General features: G+C 48.0%; 1 protein-coding gene across 2 annotated transcripts in view; it reads left to right on the top strand.

The window, feature by feature from the left end:
• Positions 1 to 5,637, top strand: part of LOC147669881 (E3 ubiquitin-protein ligase TRIM39-like) — an 85,228-nt gene extending 79,591 nt beyond the window's left edge. For both annotated transcript variants that reach the window (XM_086948179.1, XM_086948180.1), the window contains exon 6: positions 4,180 to 5,637. In XM_086948179.1, coding sequence (XP_086804305.1) covers positions 4,180 to 4,691 — 512 coding nt within the window. In that variant the 3' untranslated portion in view covers positions 4,692 to 5,637. The remainder of the gene's footprint in view (positions 1 to 4,179) is intronic.
• The last annotated feature ends 8,795 nt before the right edge of the window (positions 5,638 to 14,432 follow it).

A 14,432-nucleotide genomic window follows, 5' to 3' on the forward strand; every position in this document is an offset into this window, starting at 1 on the left:
ACTTTAATTGCCCAGGGTCCAGTTGGATTCTTGAATATTTGAGCGATGCCCCAAATGGAGGAAGGGTTCCCGGAAAGTTGAGACGCAGAAAAGATAGTCCGATAATTCAATTAGATGTAAGACCTCTAGATATCCCCAGGCTGGCTGTGGATTTGGATGAACTCATTAAAAGGAATTTGGATTTCAAATGTATAGACCGGTTTGAAAAACCTCTCATGATCTGGAAGGTCCGGGGGCAATGAAGCAGCATTGTCATTGAAATGCAGCATACGCTGCAATAGCAAAAAATTGTCTCCACCCATTTGTGGTGCGAACATGGGGGTTACGCAAATCATGCCGATAGACCAGTAGGACTGCAAGCCGGGGTTGTGTCCTAACCCCTTTTTGAGTGTAAGGCCAAAAAATATCTCCAACCCCTCCAGTGAAGTGGGAGTTCATTTGTGTGTCCTAAAATAAGGCCTTAAAGTGCCTCCATGCTCCTTCAGAGTTTGTTAGGCACACAAAGTTGTTTATAGCACAATTTGTTCAAGGAAGTCAACATCCAAAAAGAGATGGACGCAGCCAATCAGCAAAAAATTGCCTGTATCGACTCTACATCCAACGTGACCAGTGAGCGGGCGTTAACTAAATTGAGGGCTGCCAAGAGCACTCCAGCTGGCCATGCCGCTGCACCCGCCTTCTCTCTGGGTTGGTCTAACCTGCTACGGTCGCATTTCTGCACCTGCCCTCTCTCTGGGTTGGCCTACCCTGCTACGGTCGCTCCGCTACACAGGCTGTGCTTGCAAAGAGACAGCATGACTGCCATTATCATGTTCCTTAGGATCTCCTGAAGCAGTCATCGGGTGGAACTCCCCCGACTGAAAAATCACTTCCAGAATCTGCTCCATGTACCGCTCCATCAGATGAATGAATGAATGAATGAAACGAGATTTATATCGCGCAACTTAGCCCCAGAGGGCATCAAGGCGCCTAATCAAATAAAATGATACGGTCCGAGAGCATGATTAATGATAGGCCTTGATGAAACACCACGTCTTTAAAGCCTTCTTAAAGAGAACCATGGTGGGTTGAGATTTGATCTCAGAGGGGAGGGCATTCCATAAATTAGGGGCCACAAATGAAAAAGCTCTTCCGCCCCATCTGACCATGTTTGTCCGAGGGACGGTGAGAAGGTTCTTATTGACAGAGCGAAGGTTTCTGCTGGGGGCGTAGGGACTCAGAAGGGAACTTATGGCCTCAGAGCTGCCGTCGGATAGGGCACTGAAAACTAGGCATAGGATTTTAAAAGAGACTCTAGACTGAATCGGGAGCCAGTGAAGACTCTTCCTTGCAAGAGAGACAGAAGCGGTGTTAGGGAGGTCCAGAACAAATCTGGCAGCCGCGTTCTGGATGGGCTGGAGGCGTTGGATGAGGCCTTTATTGATGCCTGCATACAGGGCGTTACAATAGTCCAGCCGTGATGTAACTAAGGCCACCACGGTGTGTTTGCGAGCTTGAGGGGAAAGATAGTGGGCGATTTTTCTAAGTACTTTGATCACTCCCCAACAGGTAGAAACAGTTCTATTGACCTGTAGTGACATGTCTAGAGAGGTGTCAAAAATCACGCCAAGATTCCGGGCGGAATTTGACGGTACGGGACAAGCTCCAAGAGAGGGAGGCCACCATTCATTGGACCAGCTGTTTTGATCTTTTTCAAAGATCAAGACCTCTGTTTTCTCTCCGTTCAGCTTCAGGGCGTTTAAAATCATCCAGTCGGAGACAGCTTGCATGCAATTCCTGAAGCTGAGCGCTGAGGTACTCACCGAGTGGGAGAGGGACACCATGATCTGCGTGTCATCGGCGTATGACACCACCTCCATCCCTTGAGCTTTTACTAGTCTGGCAAGTGGGGCCACATAAATGTTAAAGAGGGTCGGACTCGAGGCCGACCCCTGTGGAACCCCACATTGCACAGGCTTAGCAGGGGAGAGGAACTCTCCTAGCTTGACCCTCTGTTCTCTCTGAACAAGGAAAGAGGACCGCAAGCTCAGTGCAGGACCCTCCACCCCTATCTCCCTCAGACGAGCAGTTAAAGTCGAGGGAGATAGGGTATCAAAGGCAGCGGTCAGGTCTAAGAGGACCAAAAAAGTGGTCTGGCCTTGGTCGACCTTTGATCGTATATTGTCTGTCACTACTGTAAGGGCCGACTCAGTACTGTGGAATTTTCGAAAGCCATGTTGAGACTGGTCCAGGAACCCAGAGGCATCAAGGAAAGCAGTCAGATGATGATTGAGATGTGATTCCAACATTTTGGCTGGAGCAGGCAGTAAGGAAATCGGCCTGAAGTTCTTAAGGGTGTCCGGGTCCAGGGTGGGTTTTTTAAGCAATGGCTTGACTATGGCTTGTTTCCAGGAAGCAGGGAAAAGGCCCCTGATGCTGTCTCAGTCTCTGATCCTTCCTCAGAGTAGTCCTCCATACCCAGAGTTAGGACCCGGGCAGCAGTCATCCACCGACACGCCATCGCTGCTACTAGCTAAAACCTTCCATCTGAAACACTGTTCTACGTAGAAGGCAGAAGTATTGTTCTAAATCAGTTGGTGGGTGTGTGCATCTGTGAGTTGTGTACAACATTAAATAAACAAAAAAGAATTATCTTTCTAGTTGAAAATGCTAGTTCTCCAAAAACACTAAAGAAGTGAAAAAAAATACTCTGTAGTACTTCCCCTTGTCACATACCCAATACTACAGCATACCTTTGGCCGACGCCCACACGAAAGGGATCAAACAAAACATATTATAACAACAAACAGCAATGTCATTGGTGGTGTCACTTATGATGTCATAATTAATGTCATGTGTGAGGACACAGCGCAGGGGGTTGCCTGAGTTATGGCATGCTATGCCAACCAAAACTGGTGACTTTCAGTGGTTTTTACACGGTTGAGGCAGAACCACAACTCCGTTTCAAACTACATTTGCCAACTCGGGCCCTCCCTACATTTATTGATCGCTACTTAACTATGGTATCTAGAGCAGTGTGTTCTCCAGTACAATGTTCCAGATATTACTTTGTGCTTGCCAGTACTATGTTGTGCACTGTACTTGCCTGGTAGTGTATCCTCGACTGCAATGTGCTGTCCCCTGCATTGTACCTTTGAATAGAGTATGACACCTCATACAGTGCACTGTTTAGTGCAGATTTCTGTTTAATACAATGTGATCACTAGTGTTTCTATTTTAGTGTACTCCCTATAACAGTGTAGCATCTAGTGGATCGTGCTCTCTAGCACTGCCTACTGTCTACTGCAATATGATGTCTGATAAAGTGTACCATCTACTACAGTGTACGTGTATTACCATCTAGTGCAGTGTGCTGTAGAGTCCACAGTGCTCTCTAGTGCAGTGTGCTGTAGAGCCCACAGTGCTTTCTAGTGCAGGGTGCTGTAGAGCCCACACTGCTCTCTAGTGCAGTTTACTCTCTGGTACAGTGTGTAGTCTTGTAAAGTATACTCTCTAGTGCTGCAGTAAGGTATTCAGCACAGTGCACTGTAGAACAGGGTTCTCCAGTGTCGATCCTGGAGAGCCGGATCCATGCCAGATTTTCTTTTAATAACTATATTTATCTAAATGTGGATATGCAAAAAATCTGGCATGGATCCGGCTCTTCTGTACCGCCATTGGAGACCCTGCTGTAGAGTGCGGTGTACATTGTGGATTGTAGAGGTCCTTGTGCTCTCTGGCGCAGTGTGCTCTTTTGTAAATTGTGATCCTCAGTACAGTGAGTTGTCTAGTGCAGTGTACCATTTAGTTCATGTGGACTCTAGTGCAGTGCTCTGTCTAGTGCGCATGTGCTGTCTAGTGTGGTTTACCCCCACTACATTGCTCTCTCTCGTTTTAACTTAGCGAGTACAGTATATTGCATAGTATAATATGCTCCTTCCAAATTGATGTAGTCTACAGTGCAGTGTGCTCCTTCCAGGGATGTGCTGTATAGTGCAGTGCTCCTTCCAGACAGGTACTGTGTAGTGCTTTATAAAGTGCAGCACCGTCCTTTGAGGTATATGGTTTCTGGTGCAATGTAAAGTACAGTGCGCTCCTTCCAGATAGGGTTGCCTCATGTTAATTACCTAAAAATAAAATAATAATTATATCCTTTATTTGTTCACATGAAATCTCTAATTCTGATTCTCTTCTCTGCAGTGTCGGTGACTCTGGATTCAGACACAGCGCATCCTGACTTCCACCTGTCTGAGGGGCGGAGACGTGTGATGCTTGCAAGTAGAGCACAGGATCTGCCGGACACCCCCAAGAGATTCACCTGCTATGCCTGTGTGCTGGGGAGCGAGGGGTTCACATCAGGCAGACATTACTGGGAGGTGCAGCTGCTGCAGGAGGGAGGATGGACTGTGGGGGTCGCAGCGGAGTCTGTGAAGAGGAAGAACTATTTCACATGGTCCCCTGAGGGGAGAGTCTGGGCTGTCCAGGGGTGCAATGGCCAGTACTGGGCTCGCACTGCCCCTGATACCACTCTGTCCCCTTGTAAGGAACCCCTCAAGCTGGGGGTGTATCTGGACTATGAGGGGGGGCGGGTGTCTCTGTACAATGCAGACTCCATGGAGCTTCTCTACACTTTCCCCAAGACCGCCTTCAAAGAGAGAATCTTCCCGTTCTTCTTTCTCATCAGGTCAGGACTAGGGCTGAGGCTGGTGTAGGAGCTGCACCCCCAATGCCCCACCCCCTCCCCTCCCCAAAGAGCAGATCTGAGACTGGGATAGGAGCTGTAGCTCACTTCCACCTCAACCCCCCCGCAGGAGAGCACACCTGCTCATTCCGCCCACCCCCCCTTCGAGCAGAGTTGCTACATTCAACACATCAGGGGTTATTGCAACGCATTTCAGTGCATATTACCGCATTCACGCACTACAATGTATCTTTCATGCATATATTTTACCTGCTTTTGTTTTTCTTAAATCTCTAGGCAGTGTGATCCAGGCACAGACAACAGGTGATTGGGGTTACCATGGAAACTCCTCAGTGTTCAGTTAGTTACCATTTTTATATAAATTGTTTCAGATGCACATCAGGAAACAATGATCAAAGTGTCTGCAGAGACTCAGACAGACTCAGAGCTGCATACCGCTCTTGAGAGCGAGCGTCTTTGCTTTGCTCTGTCCTCAAATCCTGGGAGGAACTGGTCTTTAGTGTAATCCCCCAGTGCCAGAAGGGCTGGTCTCACATAGTCTGTGTTGGCCAGTATTTGGCTCTTTGTGGGCCTGTTTTACAGACTGCTTGGGACGTTTTTTACTGCTGATGGCCCTTTTATTACAACGTTCCCTGCCGCAGGCCCAGAAGCATGTAGTCTCTCACAAAACACCCATACAGCTGATCTTTACACATTTAAAACTGTTCTCACTGGCACTGCTTTTTTACCCTTTTACTTTGCTAATGGGCGCCTCTTTCATTTTGTCCCCTGAGTCTACTTTCTGTCCTAGTCCAGAGTGAGACTGTCAGATCACTCGCACAGAAGCAGCCAGGCCGGTGCAGCTTGGATCTTTAGCCCCAGCGCAGCGGCCCCGGATAGATCTTTCAATGCTAAAACCAGGTAATCCATGACAGTCCTGTTTACTTACTCTTGCATTCCATATAAATATGTATGTTTACCAGATTTGTCTCTGGAGTTTATTTCTATTCAACGTGTGACTTTCGTATAGTATTCGAAACATGTACGGAGTCGCCTCTAGTGTCTGGGTAAGTTCACGTTCTCTGTTCTGTGCATTATGGAGCACGACAGAGAGATCTAGCGTGAGGTTTAAGGCCGTGAGATCCTCTCAGAGTGCCTGGTTGTTGCTCATGAAGGTGTTCAGACCACATGTTCATCTAGTCATTGGCAAAACTCTTCCCTTTTGGTAATCCGTGTCAGTGATGCAGTCCCTGTTTACATGTCACATTTTACTTGATCTTCCATTCCTGAAGAGTACTGCTTTTCCAAATATTGTGTTTTTGTAGTTTTTCTATTATTTTTATATAACATCTGACTCTTGTACAGAGCATATTGTGCACAGAGTTGCCTGTAGGTATCTGGGAAGCTAAAGATTATAGACGAGTGTGCATGTCGGTGCACAAGTGACTCCTCTGCGTGTGAGTCTGTAGTCAGTGAAAGTTTGGTAAAGTGACTCTCGATTGGTCATTTAGCTGTTTCGACTACATGTTCATCCAATCCGTACCCTTCTACAGAGCGCAAAGACCGAACGTCACACATGTTATGGCATAGCTGCCAAGGTTTCAGATTGCTTATGTGCGACATTTTCATAATTTCAGTATAATTATGAATGACATTTAGCGACTATGAGTCACAAAATCAAACAATGAAAGCAAAGGAAACCTATATATGAGAAATGACACCCATTTGAGCAACAAGAAACTCTAAGAAGATCTTAAAACTGCTGCAAAGTCCCAGAAATGGAAGAGCGCTCTGGGACCCGCATAGCTGCCAAGTTTTAACATTAACCTTGTGTTACATTTTTCTGGTTGCAATGAACGTTTGAGTGACATACCATTGCTACCTGTGTGACACTTCGAGTGACACTTTCACACAAGTAAAACCAAGCAGTGGAGCTTGCAGCACGGTGCCGTGCCACCACGGACTACTTGCACTAGTTGTTAAACCCCCCAGCCCATGCCCCTGAGCTGATCACGACCTTTGAGCCATCAGTTAAGCTCTAATTTTCTCCCTTTTGAATTGGCTCATCTGTGCCGAGAGTCAGGTGCTGCCCGCCAGGGTTGGATTGGGATTAAAAATCGGCCCACATTTGCATAATGCCTTCCCTCAGATCACTGATTTCAGTGTAATTTTACATAAAGGGGGAGGGGTAAAAAAATGTACGCATCAGTGTACACTAGTGAAACACACCTGAAAACAAGTGAGGAGGCCACTTCTGCTCAGGCCCCCTGCCCCGCTCAGTATGCCTACATTAATGGGAGGCCCAGCGAGAGAAAAGGGGTGACACCTCTACCTGTTGCTGCTATACGGGAGATAATGAGTGCCCATCTCCATTCAGAAAGGCCATCCAGACCCACACTGACCCGCTGGCTGCATAGTCGAACAACAAACACCGCCCAAATCGGCCCCCAGGCTGCTCAAAAGCAGCCCTCAGCTGGAACTCGGACCCCGGCCCCTCGGGCATTGCCCGAATGCCCCCGTTACCAATCCAACGCTGCTGCCCGCTGACTGTCTGACAGGCGGAGCCAGGGCGTCTTGGTGCCAGACCGGTCAGGGGTACCACCGGGTGGTGCCGATTATAGGCTGAGGTGGAGACAGCTGGTGCACGAGTTTGCTGAAAACCATTAATTGTGCAACTCTCTTGCACATGTCTTCATCCATCATCTGCACGTGGGTGGTTCTTATGCACAACAGGGAAACACTTCTCCCACACAGGAAGAAAACAAAGACACAAGCTTTCCAACCACACTCCCTAAGCAGTGTAGTATTCTGCCCATGGAGGCTAGCGCTTCAAGGCCCCATCTAGGTGTAGTAATTGCTATATGAATGTGGCAGTACAGTATAACAAAATATTTATTGTAAATGTTCTTCTTTTTAGCCATGTTTCTGATCACATACCCACACTCATGGGTCTGACCCACTGAACTCAGTCTCTCGGTTCCTATACCGCACAGAAAGACTATTTGCTTTTCCAAATCTCTGCAATGTGAGCTGCTACAGAAACATTTATTAACGAACACATAAAACAACACTGCATTTGCTTGCTTCTAGTACAATCAATGACTAGAGGAATCGAGAGTTATATAATCGTAATTAGTTCATCACTGTCCGATTTTTATTTTTTTTAAACATTGAATACTTTTTAGGTTGAGCCTCGCGCATGCGCTGCTCTATGGAGAGGCCTCTTGGAATCCCTCCAGACTTTCTCGAAACTTGTCAGTGTAGTTTTTCAACTTCCACACATTCTATTAGCCTTTGCGTGTGGCTTCAAACGAAAGCACGCAATTGGCCAAAGTCGGGTGCATGTCCCACCTTTTCTGTAAAGGCTCACTCCCACGGCATCCAGCTGTCGGGAGCGAGCTGCGGCGCACAGGGTGCCAGCTGCATTCCTCATTTTGGATCATTAAACACAGCGTGGACGCTTTCAGTTTAGCAGCTGCGCTTGTTTTTTTCACTCCCATGGCATCCAGCTGTCGAGCGAACAGCAGCGGGCAGGGTGTCAGCTGCATTCCTCGTCGTGGATCATTAACACCTTGGCTGCTAGGGGGTTTTCCCCTCCTGCGCTGAAGATGCTTGAATACTATGTGACTCTGGATTCAGACACAGCGCATCCTGACTTCCACCTGTCTGAGAGGCGGAGACGTGTGATGCTTGCAAGTAGAGCACAGTATCTGCCGGACACCCCCAAGAGATATACCTCCAGGGCCTGTGTGCTGGGGGGCGAGGGGTTCACCTCAGGCAGACATTACTGGGAGGTGCAGCTGCTGCAGGAGGGAGGATGGACTGTGGGGGTCGCAGCGGAGTCTGTGAAGAGGAAGGACGGGTTCACATGGTCCCATGAGGGGAGAGTCTGGGCTGTCCAGGGGTGCAATGGCCAGTACTGGGCTCGCACTGCCCCTGATACCACTCTGTCCCCTTGTGAGGAACCCCTCAAGCTGGGAGTGTATCTGGACTATGAGGGGGGGCGGGTGTCTCTGTACAATGCAGACTCCATGGAGCTTCTCTACACTTTCCCCGAGACCGCCTTCAAAGAGAGAATCTTCCCGTTCTTCTTTCTCATCAGGTCAGGACTAGGGCTGATGCTGGTGTAGGAGCTGCACCCCCAATGCCCCACCCCCTCCCCTCCCCAAAGAGCAGATCTGAGACTGGGATAGGAGCTGTAGCTCACTTCCACCCCAACCCCCCGCAGGAGAGCACACCTGCGCATTCCGCCCACCCCCCCCCTTCGAGCAGAGTTGCTACATTCAACACATCAGGGGTTATTGCAACGCATTTCAGTGCATATTACCGCATTCAGGCACTACAATGTATCTTTCATGCATATATTTTACCTGCTTTTGTTTTTCTTAAGTCTCTAGGCAGTGTGATCCAGGCACAGACAACAGGTGATTGGGGTTACCATGGAAACTCCTCAGTGTTCAGTTAGTTACCATTTTTATATAAATTGTTTCAGATGCACATCAGGAAACAATGATCAAAGTGTCTGCAGAGACTCAGACAGACTCAGAGCTGCATACCGCTCTTGAGAGCGAGCGTCTTTGCTTTGCTCTGTCCTCAAATCCTGGGAGGAACTGGTCTTTAGTGTAATCCCCCAGTGCCAGAAGGGCTGGTCTCACATAGTCTGTGTTGGCCAGTATTTGGCTCTTTGTGGGCCTGTTTTACAGACTGCTTGGGACGTTTTTTACTGCTGATGGCCCTTTTATTACAACGTTCCCTGCCGCAGGCCCAGAAGCATGTAGTCTCTCACAAAACACCCATACAGCTGATCTTTACACATTTAAAACTGTTCTCACTGGCACTGCTTTTTTACCCTTTTACTTTGCTAATGGGCGCCTCTTTCATTTTGTCCCCTGAGTCTATTTTCTGTCCTAGTCCAGAGTGAGACTGTCAGATCACTCGCACAGAAGCAGCCAGGCCGGTGCAGCTTGGATCTTTAGCCCCAGCGCAGCGGCCCCGGGTAGATCTTTCAATGCTAAAACCAGGTAATCCATGACAGTCCTGTTTACTTACTCTTGCATTCCATATAAATATGTATGTTTACCAGATTTGTCTCTGGAGTTTATTTCTATTCAACGTGTGACTTTCGTATAGTATTCGAAACATGTACGGAGTCGCCTCTAGTGTCTGGGTAAGTTCACGTTCTCTGTTCTGTGCATTATGGAGCACGACGGAGAGATCTAGCGTGAGGTTTAAGGCCGTGAGATCCTCTCAGAGTGCCTGTTCGTTCTTCATGAAGGTGTTCTGACCACATGTTCATCCAGTCATTGGCAAACTCTTCCCTTTTGGTAATCCGTGTCAGTGATGCAGTCCCTGTTTACATGTCACATTTTACTTGATCTTCCATTCCTGAAGAGTACTGCTTTTCCAAATATTGTGTTTTTGTAGTTTTTCTATTATTTTTATATAACATCTGACTCTTGTACAGAGCATATTGTGCACAGAGTTGCCTGTAGGTATCTGGGAAGCTAAAGATTATAGACGAGTGTGCATGTCGGTGCACAAGTGACTCCTCTGCGTGTGAGTCTGTAGTCAGTGAAAGTTTGGTAAAGTGACTCTCGATTGGTCATTTAGCTGTTTCGACTACATGTTCATCCAATCCGTACCCTTCTACAGAGCGCAAAGACCGAATGTCCCACATGTTACGGCATAGCTGCCAAGGTTTCAGATTGCTTATGTGTGACATTTTCATAATTTCAGTAGAATTATGAGTGACATTTAGCGACTATGAGTCACAAAATCAAACAATGAAAGCGAAGGAAACCTATATATCAGAAATTACACCCATTTGAGCAACAAGAAACTCTAAGAAGATCTTAAAACTGCTGCAAAGTCCCAGAAATGGAAGAGCGCTCTGGGACCCGCATAGCTGCCAAGTTTTAACATTAACCTTGTGTTACATTTTTCTGGTTGCAATGAACGTTTGAGTGACATACCATTGCTACCTGTGTGACACTTCGAGTGACACTTTCACACAAGTAAAACCAAGCAGTGGAGCTTGCAGCACGGTGCCGTGCCACCACGGACTACTTGCACTAGTTGTTAAACCCCCCAGCCCATGCCCCTGAGCTGATCACGACCTTTGAGCCATCAGTTAAGCTCTAATTTTCTCTCTGTTGAATTGGCTCATCTGTGCCGAGAGTCAGGTGCTGCCCGCCAGGGTTGGATTGGGATTAAAAATCGGCCCACATTTGCATAATGCCTTCCCTCAGATCACTGATTTCAGTGTAATTTTACATAAAGGGGGAGGGGTAAAAAAATGTACGCATCAGTGTACACTATTGAAACACACCTGAAAACAAGTGAGGAGGCCACTTCTGCTCAGGCCCCCTGCCCCGCTCAGTATGCCTACATTAATGGGAGGCCCAGCGAGAGAAAAGGGGTGACACCTCTACCTGTTGCAGCTATACGGGAGATAATGAGTGCCCATCTCCATTCAGAAAGGCCATCCAGACCCACACTGACCCGCTGGCTGCATAGTCGAACAACAAACACCGCCCAAATTGGCCCCCAGGCTGCTCAAAAGCAGCCCTCAGCTGGAACTCGGACCCCGGCCCCTCGGGCATTGCCCGAATGCCCCTGTTACCAATCCAACGCTGCTGCCCGCTGACTGTCTGACAGGCGGAGCCAGGGCGTCTTGGTGCCAGACCGGTCAGGGGTACCACCGGGTGGTGCCGATTATAGGCTGAGGTGGAGACAGCTGGTGCACGAGTTTGCTGAAAACCATTAATTGTGCAACTCTCTTGCACACGTCTTCATCCATCATCTGCACGTGGGTGGTTCTTATGCACAACAGGGAAACACTTCTCCCACACAGGATGAAAACAAAGACACAAGCTTTCCAACCACACTCCCTAAGCAGTGTAGTATTCTGCCCATGGAGGCTAGCGCTTCAAGGCCCCATCTAGGTGTAGTAATTGCTATATGAATGTGGCAGTACAGTATAACAAAATATTTATTGTAAATGTTCTTCTTTTTAGCCATGTTTCTGATCACATACCCACACTCATGGGTCTGACCCACTGAACTCAGTCTCTCGGTTCCTATACCGCACAGAAAGACTTTTTGCTTTCCCAAATCTCTGCAATGTGAGCTGCTACAGAAACATTTATTAACGAACACATAAAACAACACTGCATTTGCTTGCTTCTAGTACAATCAATGACTAGAGGAATCGAGAGTTATATAATCGTAATTAGTTCATCACTGTCCGATTTTTATTTTTTTTAAACATTGAATACTTTTTAGGTTGAGCCTCGCGCATGCGCTGCTCTATGGAGAGGCCTCTTGGAATCACTCCAGACTTTCTCGAAACTTGTCAGTGTAGTTTTTCAACTTCCACACATTCTATTAGCCTTTGCGTGTGGCTTCAAACGAAAGCACGCAATTGGCCAAAGTCGGGTGCATGTCCCACCTTTTCTGTAAAGGCTCACTCCCACGGCATCCAGCTGTCGGGAGCGAGCTGCGGCGCACAGGGTGCCAGCTGCATTCCTCATTTTGGATCATTAAACACAGCGTGGATGCTTTCAGTTTAGCAGCTGCGCTTGTTTTTTTCACTCCCATGGCATCCAGCTGTCGAGCGAACAGCAGCGGGCAGGGTGTCAGCTGCATTCCTCGTCGTGGATCATTAACACCTTGGCTGCTAGGGGGTTTTCCCCTCCTGCGCTGAAGATGCTTGAATACTATGTGACTCTGGATTCAGACACAGCGCATCCTGACTTCCACCTGTCTGAGAGGCGGAGACGTGTGATGCTTGCAAGTAGAGCACAGTATCTGCCGGACACCCCCAAGAGATATACCTCCAGGGCCTGTGTGCTGGGGGGCGAGGGGTTCACCTCAGGCAGACATTACTGGGAGGTGCAGCTGCTGCAGGAGGGAGGATGGACTGTGGGGGTCGCAGCGGAGTCTGTGAAGAGGAAGGACGGGTTCACATGGTCCCATGAGGGGAGAGTCTGGGCTGTCCAGGGGTGCAATGGCCAGTACTGGGCTCGCACTGCCCCTGATACCACTCTGTCCCCTTGTGAGGAACCCCTCAAGCTGGGAGTGTATCTGGACTATGAGGGGGGGCGGGTGTCTCTGTACACTGCAGACTCCATGGAGCTTCTCTACACTTTCCCCGAGACCGCCTTCAAAGAGAGAATCTTCCCGTTCTTCTTTCTCATCAGGTCAGGACTAGGGCTGATGCTGGTGTAGGAGCTGCACCCCCAATGCCCCACCCCCTCCCCTCCCCAAAGAGCAGATCTGAGACTGGGATAGGAGCTGTAGCTCACTTCCACCCCAACCCCCCGCAGGAGAGCACACCTGCGCATTCCGCCCACCCCCCCCTTCGAGCAGAGTTGCTACATTCAACACATCAGGGGTTATTGCAACGCATTTCAGTGCATATTACCGCATTCAGGCACTACAATGTATCTTTCATGCATATATTTTACCTGCTTTTGTTTTTCTTAAGTCTCTAGGCAGTGTGATCCAGGCACAGACAACAGGTGATTGGGGTTACCATGGAAACTCCTCAGTGTTCAGTTAGTTACCATTTTTATATAAATTGTTTCAGATGCACATCAGGAAACAATGATCAAAGTGTCTGCAGAGACTCAGACAGACTCAGAGCTGCATACCGCTCTTGAGAGCGAGCGTCTTTGCTTTGCTCTGTCCTCAAATCCTGGGAGGAACTGGTCTTTAGTGTAATCCCCCAGTGCCAGAAGGGCTGGTCTCACATAGTCTGTGTTGGCCAGTATTTGGCTCTTTGTGGGCCTGTTTTACAGACTGCTTGGGACGTTTTTTACTGCTGATGGCCCTTTTATTACAACGTTCCCTGCCGCAGGCCCAGAAGCATGTAGTCTCTCACAAAACACCCATACAGCTGATCTTTACACATTTAAAACTGTTCTCACTGGCACTGCTTTTTTACCCTTTTACTTTGCTAATGGGCGCCTCTTTCATTTTGTCCCCTGAGTCTACTTTCTGTCCTAGTCCAGAGTGAGACTGTCAGATCACTCGCACAGAAGCAGCCAGGCCGGTGCAGCTTGGATCTTTAGCCCCAGCGCAGCGGCCCCGGGTAGATCTTTCAATGCTAAAACCAGGTAATCCATGACAGTCCTGTTTACTTACTCTTGCATTCCATATAAATATGTATGTTTACCAGATTTGTCTCTGGAGTTTATTTCTATTCAACGTGTGACTTTCGTATAGTATTCGAAACATGTACGGAGTCGCCTCTAGTGTCTGGGTAAGTTCACGTTCTCTGTTCTGTGCATTATGGAGCACGACGGAGAGATCTAGCGTGAGGTTTAAGGCCGTGAGATCCTCTCAGAGTGCCTGTTCGTTCTTCATGAAGGTGTTCTGACCACATGTTCATCCAGTCATTGGCAAAACTCTTCCCTTTTGGTAATCCGTGTCAGTGATGCAGTCCCTGTTTACATGTCACATTTTACTTGATCTTCCATTCCTGAAGAGTACTGCTTTTCCAAATATTGTGTTTTTGTAGTTTTTCTATTATTTTTATATAACATCTGACTCTTGTACAGAGCATATTGTGCACAGAGTTGCCTGTAGGTATCTGGGAAGCTAAAGATTATAGACGAGTGTGCATGTCGGTGCACAAGTGACTCCTCTGCGTGTGAGTCTGTAGTCAGTGAAAGTTTGGTAAAGTGACTCTCGATTGGTCATTTAGCTGTTTCGACTACATGTTCATCCAATCCGTACCCTTCTACAGAGCGCAAAGACCGAATGTCCC

The sequence above is a fragment of the Lissotriton vulgaris genome, unplaced genomic scaffold, assembly GCF_964263255.1.
Source record: "Lissotriton vulgaris unplaced genomic scaffold, aLisVul1.2 SCAFFOLD_800, whole genome shotgun sequence".
In the NCBI taxonomy this organism is placed as follows: Eukaryota; Metazoa; Chordata; class Amphibia; order Caudata; family Salamandridae; genus Lissotriton; species Lissotriton vulgaris.